Below are 13219 nucleotides of genomic sequence, written 5' to 3' on the forward strand. Positions count from 1 at the left end.
TGTATTAGGTCCAACTTGCTTTAACTAATTCAGTATTATACAACATTCCTGCAATGAATGCTACATTTACCAGAGGTATAATGTTCATTTTGTGTTGATATACTGTAGATTAAAAAAGGTGTAGGTGATGATAACCTATTTCAATTCAACAGCAACTATAACTGCAGCCTCGAGAATGATGTTGAATCAACGTGTCTGTAAAGCAGTTTCACAAAAACAAAACATTACAACCTTCTGGAAAGTCCGTTTTATAGCAGGATTCTTCACATTGACTGCATTCGTTTTTATCAAGATGTGGTGGAAGAGGGATTCAGATATTCACTCAAAGGACCTTTACCAATTTTATAATGTTGGGTAGTTTAATGTACTTGCATAGTATTTGATATGCTCATAAAAGGTTCTAAAATGTACATCTGTGTATATATAGTACCAATGCCTGCCATATAAATGTAGTTGAGTTCAATGTAAAATATGTCTCCCTGAATTGAAGTGGAGTTGCATACTAAATACATAAATGACTCAAGTAAAAAACAACAATTTCAGGATACAATACATACAGACATTTACAGTACTCTAAATTATACCACTGATACTGTATACAAATATATACATTTGGCATTAAATGTGCACTTCCTTAATAGTAATATATCAACTGGTATTTTAGGAGGTGTCCTGTGTAGAGTGTGTGTGATTCCATAAGTGCATGACGGTAGCGTAACATCCCTGTAACTCCACCTTTCCGGGGTTTATTCACACTACAGCTCCCTGAAAGCAGCATATCTCTGTGAATTTTCACTGTTTCTGACACGCCACATTGCTTTCTACAAGGATGAGTGTGACGAGCCGGAGAAGAGACATATTCCCTTGCAACATTTAGTTTCTGTCTGTCTGGCTTTGCTTCTGCTGCAACTTTGCCTGTCAGCCTCTCCGGCACATTTGCAAAAGATATGTTAACAGTTTAGGTGTGTCCATGAATCATGTATAATTTGCCAGTTTACTTAAGAGAAGTTGTTATATGCACACTGCAACATGTACAGCACTTTGAAGTAATTGTTCAATTAGATTTTAGTTTGAAATAATAATTTTCGTCAACAAAAACGACGTCCTAATTATTCGCGCCAAGCCTGACTGCAGCAAGGTGGTTTTTCATACGATTAAATAGATTTTATGAATACAAAGGGACAGTTATTGTTTGCAATAACTGAGGAGGTAATTATTTTAACTGTGAGTTAGAGGTTTATACGACTCACTATGAAGGAGAACAGATTTGTGTTCGAAATGCTAACTTATTAATGTTAGCATAAAGATCTTTCCACGATCACTCTTTACCTAATCATATGTAACGCTTAAAGGCTTTTTGTTTAAGGTTTATTTGTAGTGGTACTTGGAGTCAGTTCTAATAAATTCAGTCGAACTTCTTGTTTAGCTGGAAAACAAGAACAAATCACCTGCACTTTTTACTCATGAATAAGAAATGAAGACCATTCGAAATAAAGGTTGCTTTTCCAACCTAAGTCGTGCTCTTTTAGCTTTTGAATTTCTTTAGTTACACTGTTTATTCCCGCAGTCGGGCTTCCACCTTTTAAAAAAAACAGGGGGGCGGGGGTAATATAGTTATTGTGTTCTCTGTCTTTGAAGTCAATGCAAGATTGCTTTTGACTTGCAAATATTTCAAATTGAATTGGGCTAAATCACCCCTGGCATTCACGGTGTCCTCTTCTTTCTCTTCTCTAAAGGTTAATAGTGTCTGCTCTCAGTCTCTTCGCTGGGCTGTTCAGAGACAGAGGGGCGTTTGGTGGGAGCCTCTCGTTCTCTCCTGGGGTGGGATAGTGTCGGCAGGTCAAGCTTTAAACTCGGTAGGGGATGGACACGTGCAGCATAGAGAAGCCTTTTATCAGAGAAATGAATGGGCTGCTAGTTGAGCTCTTTGTGTGTGTGTGTGTGTGTGTGTGTGTGTGGTGTGTGTGTGTGTGTGTGTGTGTGTGTGTGTGTGTGTGTGTGTGTGTGTGTGTGTGTGTGTGTGTGTGTGTGTGTGTGTGTGTGTGTGTGTGTGTGTGTGTGTGTGTGTGTGGGTGTGTGTGTGTGTGGGTGTGGGTGTGTGTGTGTGTGTGTGTGTGTCTTCCTGTATGATGTGAATGACCTACAGTCGACTGTGCATGAATCAAAGGTTGAGCTACCACATATAGACTTACATTATGAGACGTTCTGGTTAGTTGATTCTCTCTTTCTCCCTTTCACCTCTCACAGGTATGGAGACATGGTTCCTAAGACGATTGCAGGGAAGATCTTTGGCTCGATCTGCTCGCTGAGTGGGGTGCTGGTAATTGCGCTGCCCGTCCCTGTCATCGTGTCCAACTTCAGCCGCATTTATCACCAGAACCAGAGACAAGACAAACGACGGGCGCAGAAAGTTCAGGTGAACACAATTTAATTTCCTTTTAACCTGGCCTCAGAGGGTTGGACCTCCAGACATCCAGCCCTCAGAGGGGGGAGGGGGGGACTCTGAGGTCTCTCTCCCGTCTGGGCTAGGTTGAAAAAAGGTTTATTCAAAGCTTGATTCAAAAGGTTGTTGGTTGTTTGGTCACTGTCAATCAAATCTGGTCAGTTCTTCCCACTGAGTCTTTAAGGAACAGATTGTCTGAGTCAGTTATCCAACAAAAAAGACTAGATTTAAAATCTATTTCCAAAGTCTTTGCATTATACAACATTGAAACTAATGACCTGCGCTGACCTTGAAAAAACTTGAATTATGTTATGTAAAATAACCAACCCCCCTCCGAAACAAAATATCCCCTTTAACTCCAAAAGCTAAATGTTATTATAACTCCAATCTCATCAAAAAACCTGAGCGTAAAACCTAGCTGTCAAAGAAGTGAATATCAGCAACTTTTCATCTTTGCATGATGTTGTCCTTGTGAGGAGAATGTAACCTTGTAAGTGTAGCAATAAAACATGTGGGCATGTAATTCTAAATGGATTCTATGAAGGTGTGTTTGAACTGTGGAAGATTTAAAGATACTATCTTCTTGTGGGTTAATATCCCAGCCTTTAGACCAGGGGTCTCAAACTCAAGGCCCGGGGGCCAAATCCGGCCAGCGACTTCATTTTATGTGGCCCCGCAAGAGCTTGCAAAGATTATAATATGTTTATTAGACGGTTACATGCCACTTTACAGAAGCAGGTTGCCCATAAACTATAAATTATAAACTTGCCCATGTCCCATAATGCATCTCGTTTTGTGACATGAAGAGACTTGCAATTATGCCCTGGACTTCTGCTTTCAGACGTAGTTAATTACGAAGTTATTACCCTATCCGATAATAATCCAATTCAGAGGCAATAATGTAATATAATACATTATTTTATATATATTATATATTTATATATGTATAATTATATAGTTACAACCGGCCCTTTGAGTGCAACCATGATGCTAATGTGGCCTGCGATGAAATTGAGTTTGACACCCCTGCTTTAGACCTTTAAAGAATGTGTTGGTGTGTCCATGAGCAAACCAAGGTAAAGCATCAGCTGGCTTGCATACAAAACTGGGCTGCTAATCACAGCTTGAAGGCAAGGCTGACACTTTCTTTTTCTCCTAAGATAGATAGTAGTGTTTGGAGATGGCAGACAAGTACACACTGACACATATCTTCAGAGTCCATTCCTCTTTCTCATCACCCTCGTTCACACCTCTCTTAGCAAAGCTTTTTTACTCCCTTTGTTTATTTCTCATTTCTGCTCCATCCATCCTCCCTCCCTCTCCCTGCACTCTGTGATTAATGCCATCCATCTCGGCACATGCTCCCTGGCTGTAGTTTAAATCTGTTTAAAGTCCTGTAGTTCGACCGTGGCCTGACCGCTGCCTAGTCTTAACTAACCGTAACCTTGTCAGGACTCCTGAGCAGCCAAGAGTGAGAGGACGAAAAGACACAGAGCGGAAGGAGAGGAGGGTTGAAAGGTCGGGGAAATGATCTAGATTGAAAACAGGTTGGAGCCGACGAGATGTATAGTGTTGACGCAGAAAAGAGACAGAGGAGAGGAGGAAGGCCAGAGGAAAAGAGGGAGCAGAGGGGTAGAGAAAGGGGGATAGCTGGAGGCGAAGCATGTCCTAATGCTGTGCGCTTTCCTGAAATAGCTGTCACCCAGATGCAGGCTGGAAGGAAGGTGTGTGTTTGTCTGCTTGTATATGCAAGTGCATCTGTTTAAGTGCATGAATCCATGTGTGTGTGCATGCACCTTACTTCCTGTCAATTGTAGACCTTGGTCCGAACCCACCTTTCAGAGTGTTATTAAATCAGCTGCAGTGCGCTGCAACGGTCAAAACATGTCTCGGAACAATGTCTCGTACACGTCCAAAAGTACCTTCCAACTGACCAGCGTAGTCTGGCACTGCTGTCGTCATTAACCACTACTAAATGACTCTCTAAGGCACTTGTATGTCTTCCTGGCTTGCCCGCAGTGAGGTCAGCAATTTGCTCAAGTACCCATAAATCCAACAGATAGGCTTCTCTATTTCATAACAGCATGACTCAAACGCCTTATCATTGCCTTCATAATAATATCCCACCTGGATGCCTTGATCCTTGAGAGCGTTATTACTACGGCAAATCAAGGTCTTAAGTGCCAAGGATGATGATTGGTTTGCAAATGTGATATTTTAGAGCATTGAGGAGATGCAATCTGTTCACCATCTCTGTCTTTAATTAGCTCACAGGATTAAGTGTTATTTAGCATTTAAGCTCATTTGCTTAAGATCAGTGGAGGATGTCTTGTATTACATATTGTGCTAGCTCTGAGTGGATGATGCTTTGGAAATTATTTGATTTCACGTCCCTACTGGTTGGTAACTTAAAGGGCCTTTGCTCCCCGCCTTTTAAGCCATGCCAGCTGTGTTGCTATGTACTGTATTATAACGTGTCTATCACTTTAGTCCAGACTCACATATCTCAAAAACTATTATGGTTTGGCTTGGAATTTAATTCATACATCCATTGTTCCCAGAAGAGGATTCCTAATTACTTTTTTGACCCCCTGACTTTTCATCTGGTGCCACCATAAGGGTCATCTTTAATTGAAATATTCACAGTTTTTGGTTAGATTGCCATGTAATTTGGTTCAGATAATAAATTATACTGATTAAATGTTTCAGATCCTTTAATGGATCCTAGCTCCATAATGAGATATATGCCTCATTTTTCACTGCATGATTTGACTAGCCTTGACTAAACTGCTTTTTTATACCAAGGTATTTTCTCTATTTTATTTTCCACTATGCATATTCCCCCCTCAGAGTTTGGTGGATTCTAAGCTGACTGTCGTAGTGACGCCAGTAACTGTGCTGTCATATAATCTTCAATGAGACTCTTGCTAAATCCTTTCATCTGTAACCAAACAGAGGTATGTCTACACTCGATTGTGAGGCGTGGTTTTAAGGGCTGCCATATCTTAAAAGTCTTGGTTGGATTGAGAAAGAAAATGATGGTCAAAAAAAATCTCCTTTTACTAATACTGAACCAAAAAAGAGCGAGGCAAAAGAGTGGAGTTGAGCCACACTAGGGCTGCACGATATTGGAAAAAACTGACATTGCGATTTTCTTTCCCCCTGCGATATATATTGCGATATGAAAACATACAGGAATTGAAGAAAATACCGTTTTTTCCCCCTAAACCATCCTTTCTTGAACTTTAATGCTATACAATTGGTATTTTTTTAACCATATTTAACCAGATGAAGGATTTTAGTCACGGACGTCTGGATCTTAAGTTATCAGAGCAACAAGCTGAGCTAGCTCGGTTAGCAGCGCCAAACTGCCCTGGAGAAACACATGAAACTACTTTATTCAGTGTTTTTACCTTTAATCACCGGGTCCGTTTGCTTTGGAGATTTGATTGTGGTTTGCTGTGCATGCAGAGTGTGCATGTCACTCACTCAAGTACCCCTGACATGAGAGCCGCGCAAGTTTTCCTTTTGTAGCAAGCAGCAAAATAATCGTAACATGACGTGTTTGAGTTAATTTGCCTACTTAATATCGCAAGTCCTAAAAAAAAAATTACTTTTTTTTTTTTTTTAATCGCATGCGCATATCACGATTATCGTCACAACGCGATATATCGTGCAGCCCTAAGCCATACCTCCCGTTCCGTGTAGCGGAAATGTTGCGTTATACTATGGTCTGTAGCAACTGCAATGTATTTTATTGCCTTTTCTAACAAATGCTGCCGACATGTGTTCAGCTCTTAACACGGTACAGAACATCTCATTAATGTAATGTTCATTGACTCTTGCTTGGCAGACAATGATCTCTTACACTATAAAATATGGCAATGCGTGTGCAGAGGGTTTATGATAGAGCCATTACCATTGTATATGCAGCTCTTTTATTGCTAATGGCAACTGTGATCTTTTATGTCCCATCTGATCCATGAATTACTCAGGCATGACATATCCTTCAATACCCCATTACTACCGTCTGCATAACATATATTGTTCTTTAATGTTCCGTAACCTTAATGACATATGACCTCAGCCATTATGCCACCCGCTTAGCAAGTGTCACTGGTCATTTAGCATAGCAAAACGTCATTTCCTCATCTTTTAAAAACCGGCACATTGTTTTATTTCACAGAAAAATCCATTCTTCCTCAGATAATTTCTTTGAATAAGGCTATGTTTAATTGAGAGTAAAATTGAATAGCCAATCAAGATTTCCTTTCACAGTACTTAAAGGACCGAAGTAAAGCAGACAGGAGGAAAAAGAAGGGGGAATTATTGTTGAGGAGAGGAAGCAGCATTAGTCCCTCAGCCTTTTCCAGCCTCCTCTCTTCTCTTTTTTTCTCTCTATTCCCAACCCCCCCAATCACATCCATCTTCATCCAGGTCTAATTGTTAGCTGTTCTGGGCTCCCATTACAATTAACCATCTGGGTGGTGGTAGACAGACAGCCCCTGATCTCTGCACTGCACAAAGGGAAGATACATGAGAATGCCACTAGTTGCTGTGTGGAAAGGAGGAACAAACAGCTGACACTGTCATATATTCTCTATTCTGCCTCCCTATAGTCTTCAGTGTCACTACTTTTGATTTCGACAATGAATTGAAGACTCAGTTTAAATCCTTACCTGTTTCTAGTCTACGCATAATCAGGAACAAAGTGCTCAATCTGCAGGGGTTACTCTTTATTGCTCCTCTGAGCATATTTACATAAAGGTAATAATATCCGCAGGTGGGCCAATTACAAATTCTGACTTGTACACCTGAAAGAGGGCAAGATTTAAATGGAAATTCACAAAAGGGCGAGTGATACAGAAGGATTAAAAAAGATGGTGGCATGAATTTAAATGAGCTTAAGTTATAAGAGTACCGAGGGTATTCTCATTGATCTGGTTCCCGGGTTCTGCGAATGATATGCCTCTTGGTTTTCTCAGACTTGTACAGCTATATCTAATATTTTAGAATGGTTTCTGGTCAATTAATACAACCACAGCACTGACAGCTAGATTTGTTAGGTTCTGGTCTGCTGATTTTTCAAGCAGTACTTGAATTTCCACTGTATTATGTCCTTCTTTTCCCTCCTGGTGTGATGGAGGGCAATGAAATATTAACAGAAATGGAGCATTTAAGTAGCCTTATATAATGGGCAGGGAATGATCAAATACGCACCGACTAAAGAACAGGTGGCACTCAAAAAGATTCATCAAAGATTTACTAGAAGTCATTTCAGTTTAAATGGTTTGATAAGTCAGACATTGAACACTTGGAGGAGCTTACCCTGCATGAAAAAGTCAGACAAATGTATCATGGGAATAATATTTTTTTAGTGGCTAATTGCTTTTTTTTATCTTTCACAAGTTAGTTCTCTCTCTGAGTAAAGTCATATTCTGTAACTTAAAGTATTTCGTTCTGATTTAAGCAAACCTGTGATTGTCTATAATAGAGGGGTTATTAGTTAAATGCATTCAGTTCATAAATACGTTTCTCAGGGTCATGGGGAAATATGTTTACAGTACTATCTCTCATTGTTTCCCGTTATAGTTCCTGCTTCTGTGAGAATTCACGTTATATTCCTGCTTTGTCTTTTTCCCACTTGCACTGGAACTCATTCTCTGGCTCGACCATTTGTTGCCCTCAAACTTTGTGAAAAGTGAAATGACTGTCTGGTGCATTTCTTGAGCATTACATTGGCTCGGGGCTGCCATTGCAGAAACAAAACAAAACAAAAACAAGTCCTCCTCACTTTGTCCCTTCCTCTCAGTTTCACTCTGTTTGCTTTATATCATCTCGTGATTGTTTTCAGCCCTTCCTCAGAAGGGAGTCAAAAGGTGGAGATAACTTCTGGCTGAGAGTCTTTTTCCTTTCTAGACAATCAATAAAGTTGTCTTCACTTTGGAAGAAAACCAAAAGAGAGTTGACGGGATGTTGACAGGGGACCTCACAGAGAGGGAGTCTAAAGCTCTGTTATAAATTATCCATAGTAAAAATAAAGAATAAACATCCTAAACACACACAGAGAGCAGAGTTAACCTTTATTTTCTCTATAAAGAGGACGTAATCCAGGCTTTGCTAAGGTACTTCCGTGTCTCTGAATGGTGTTAGTCCCAGGTTAAGCTGTTTTTGCTACAGAGGAAGATATCTATGGAACAGAGGTGTCGGAGGACTTTGATTTCAACTGAATCAATTCTTGCCAAAGTGGAGTGTTCTGCCTTCTCCGACTCCCAGATGGATTGCTTCCCCCAAATACCTCTCTCTGACCCTCATTTGGTGTGTGTGTGTGTGTGTGTGTGTGTGTGTGTGTGTGTGTGTGTGTGTGTGTGTGTGTGTGTGTGTGTGTGTTGTGTGTGTGTGTGTGTGTGTGTGTGTGTGTCTGTGTGTGTGTGTGTGTGTGTGTGTGTGTGTGGTGTGTGTGTGTGTGTGTGTTGTGTGTGTGTGTGTGTGTGTGTGTGTGTGTGTGTGTGTGTGTGTGTGTGTGTGTGTGTGTGTGTGTGTGTGTGTGTGTGTGTGTCCTCATCCACTTGTATGCTTCCAAACGAGCCCGAGGCAGAACCTAATCTGGTCTCACAGCTCGATTGCTCCACTTTTCACTCAGCCAGATCCTTCACAGGCAGCCTTGTGAAGCTGAAACTCAAGGTGGCATGAATATTTTAACTTTCACTTTTAACTAAGAAATGAGCTTCTAACAAAACTTTCAATGCTCAGCAGATTAAGGCGTGGGAGCTAAGTAGTTACTTCAACTTTTTTTGAGGAGATGGTTTTTATTCCTGAACTGGCAGCAAAAGTGTTAAAATTAAGCGTTTGTGCTGGCTTGCACACTCCATAGCTATAATCTTTAAAGTCTGATTGATACTAAATCATGGTTCCATGGCAGGAAGAAGGACAGTTTTCATCGTTTGGTGTGTGCATTATCTTTATCAGTGATAATGAGTATCACTGTTCTCATTGGTTGGCAGGTGTTTTAAGGATTCAGGATAAAAGGTATATTTTCCAAGTTATTTGCTTTAAAGTCCATCTGGAATTAGTTTGCATGATAGCCCCCCATGTTTTGTATCAATTATTTGGTTCTTCATATATGTAGAATGGGAACTTCTTACCAGCCAATCAAATTGCTTCATTTGAGACCTTGGTGAACAGAGTATTTCCATGAAGGATCAGCAGTAGGCAAACAGTGACATTTCTGAAAAGCAAAACAGCAGCCTCCCACAAATAACTGTCCATGAATTAACAAGACCCTATAAAAAGTTCTTGCCATTGTCATTTGGAGCGACCACAGACAGATTTTCATAGAAAGTATATTTAACTAACAAACACCTCATGCTGAATCGTCTGTTTTATGGCAGCTTATTGTGAACCTATGACTACTAAAGTAGACGATGTTCAACGTTCAAGGTTCTTTGTTTAGTCATACGAACATAGCTACAGTGTAGTTATGCCGAAGAAAATACATCATAGGTCACAGGCTTCTCCAACAGTGCAACACAGAACACAGATAAACAGAAAAATATAGTGCAAGTAAATAGTAAATACAAAAAGAAAAATAGTTTAAAAAGGGAAATAGTGCAATAAGAGTCTATATGTAAGTTATTGGAATATGATATATTAGGTAAATAGATAAATAATTTCTAATTAGCAGCCAGATGAATATTAAGGATGTTGTTTCAACAGTTCAGGTGTTTAGCAGTCTTATGGCCTGTGGGATGAAACTGTCCCTGAGTCTGGTGGTTTTAGTCCGGATGCTGCGGTAGCGCCTGCCAGACAGAACAGTTTGTGGCTGGGGTGATGGGGGTCTTTTATAATGATGTAAGGTGGAAATACTGTCCTTGTTCTGAGAAAGCATTTATTTTCTTATTACAATCTCTTCATACAAGAGCAAAGCACTCTGATGTTCACACTGTGTGAATGTGTGCCAGGATATATGGTGTTAGTGTCACTCTGAAGGAATGTGCAGCAGATACTCGTTATGGCCATGGTTCCTCATTGTATTCTGAGTATGTGTGTATGTGTTGAGGTAAGCCCCTTGTCCATGGTTTCCTTACACTCCTGTGTGCTCTCAATGATGCTTCCGCTACAATCCAGGCTCAATCTGTCGTGCCGTGGCTCTGCCTGAAAGCACAGATGGGCCTTAGACACAAGCTATCGGATCCCAAAGGCCCCGGGAATCTATCAGAGAACTGCAGGAGTAGATTCAATCTTGCGGGACATGTTCGTAACATCTCCTTCATTACCCCCGCACTGCCTGGCAACCATCGCCACAGTCACGGGCTGCTGTTTACATGGTGACCCCGGAGAAACAATCCCATTGGCTAAGCAAAATGCCAGAACTTAGAAAGCGGTTATCCCAAAGGATTGTGGGAATGCTGTGCCAGCGATAAAAAGGTACAGGGATGTTAGAGTGTGAGGGCACAAAGACAGCGAGCTGGAGGGGGGGTGAAAGAGACACAAAGATAAAGGTGCAGGAAGAGGTAAACACTTTGAAGGTAGTTGGGATTTTGCAATAGATGCTACATTTTAGATTGGCTGCTGTGCATGTGTGTGTGTCCACAGGCTGCTGTGTATCTCGAAATCACAGCATGAGCTACCTGCAGGTCAACAAACATTACTATGTTTTAAATGAAACTCAAGTGAGGGGTGAGCTTAAATTACCATACATTACTATACTCGTACTGAGCTAGGTATTTCTGCTGTTATTCTATAGGCCTCTTAAGAAAATGTATGGAAATTCCTCTATGAAGACGAGGCGTGCATAAGCACCCATAGAGATATGCAAACACAAATCCACACACTCTATTAACCCCCGCTAGCTGTGTATGGGCCCCCTACTAAAGAGCTCTCTCTTTGCTCATCATTTAAACAGCTCACATTATCCTTCTTCCAATTTCCCCTCAATGAATCCCTCATTCGATTTTAAAATGCAGGAAGTGAAGCAAGAGAAACACACACACTTTGTAACTGAAGCCAGTGTGACACCCAGCGCTCAACTTTGACAGGAAAATGGCGGGCCTTTGAGGACCGAGTGACTCAGATTACACTATCCTGTAAAAGCAGTTGTTCTGGTTACTGAGAGATTGATTGAGACCCACATGTATCACACACAGGCCTGTGTACACAATGAATGTGCACTCACTCAGACATGTTTTCACACACACATTTAGTAAGGCACAGTGCACTTCGGGAAGAGCTAAAACCAGGACGTTGGAGTACAATCCTTCCACGGTTTCAAAGCTACTGATGCATAAAGAAATCACTCCAAGGACCAGACTGTATCTGTTCTCCTTCCTATTCCTTTTCTTCTTCGTGTTCATCTCTGTTGCTGACTGCGTCAAAGGAGAGATTTGACAGCGTGAGAGAGAGAGATAAGGAGAGAAAAGCGTCTGGACTCTGCACTAACCGAGCTGCACGGGTCTTATGACAAAAGATGCATTCAAAACGACACTACCAATACACTATCTTGATTTATTTTTGATAAACGAAGGCGCTGTCAAGGCAGCACACAAACTCCAAATAAATGTAATATTTAAATGCAGAATGAAACATAGCTGCTTAATTCAGTCCGAGATTCCTCTCTAACTGTTTTTCAACCCAAGGACTGTGTTATCGTGTAGTCACCATAAATCATTCATTGCTATCCGAGGAGATCAGAGTGAATTTATCACAGGAGATCAGAGCGAATGCTTTAGTAGCACATGTTTGATTTGATCTATAAGACACAACTAAGACATTAAGCATGTAAAAGTGCTGTAGCTCAGTCACACGGATGGAGAGAATCTCTGTGGAAAAAACTAATTTGTCTCTTTTACACACCCAAAATCAGTAGGAAACAAACAAACACTCGACAATCAAGCTGGAGACTTGGTAAACATCTGGAACCTCACCATACACATGTGTTTCGGAGCTGCAGTAAAATGCAACCTTTCTGGGACTGTGTACACTCTGTTATATGCAAGGTATTAGGCTATAGAATCCCTTTGATATTACACCTGGGACATATGGAAGGATCTGTACATGTCAATATCAATACCTGATCAAGATCCTCCTAGCTGCTGGAAAGAAGGCTATCACTAAAAACTGGCTAAAGGCGGAAACACAGACACAGACACAGACAATGGGTTAATATTATTGGTGATATCCTAATAATGGAGAAAATCACATACAAGTTGAAAGTAACGGAAGACCCATTTCTTAAGGGCTGGGAAAAATGGTTACGGTAAATAACAAAGGAGTCGTAAAAAACCAAGCAATATGTGATTATTATGTAGATCGTCTCCGTACAGGCACTGTTCTCTCTGTTTGTGTGTCATTTGACCTTTTAAGTTAAAAAAAAAGTGCTGTAGCTCAAGTTAGTGGGAGGATGTGTCAGGTTATACCCAATCCTTCTCACATAGGATGTTGTCGAGGCACTGACTAACATGTGATTCTTTTGGTCTCTTGCTCTTTGCAGAAAGCACGTTTGGCGAGGATACGAATAGCCAAGACAGGAACCTCCAATGCCTTCCTCCATAGCAAACGCAATGGCCTGTTCAACGAAGCTCTGGAGTTCACGGTAAGACCAGCCCCTGCATCTCAGACACCATGCTTCACCTGTTTCTCATAGCAGTTTTCCTCAGTATTAACACATTTGACATTAATTTAAAAAAAAATGTATTTCCGATTCAGATAGCTTGCCCACTGCGACTCCTTGGAACAACAGTTCTGAGGATTTCTGAGCGGGCAATAACTAAGTCATTG

General features: G+C 40.8%; 1 protein-coding gene across 2 annotated transcripts in view; it reads left to right on the plus strand.

Annotated features, from left to right (window-relative positions):
- Positions 1-13219, plus strand: part of kcnd3 (potassium voltage-gated channel, Shal-related subfamily, member 3) — a 117169-nt gene that overhangs the window by 93016 nt on the left and 10934 nt on the right. For both annotated transcript variants that reach the window (XM_034207493.1, XM_034207494.1), the window contains 2 exons: positions 2248-2416; positions 12933-13034. In XM_034207493.1, coding sequence (XP_034063384.1) covers positions 2248-2416; positions 12933-13034 — 271 coding nt within the window. The remainder of the gene's footprint in view (positions 1-2247; positions 2417-12932; positions 13035-13219) is intronic.

This window comes from Gymnodraco acuticeps, unplaced genomic scaffold (assembly GCF_902827175.1).
Source record: "Gymnodraco acuticeps unplaced genomic scaffold, fGymAcu1.1, whole genome shotgun sequence".
NCBI lineage: Eukaryota > Metazoa > Chordata > Actinopteri > Perciformes > Bathydraconidae > Gymnodraco > Gymnodraco acuticeps.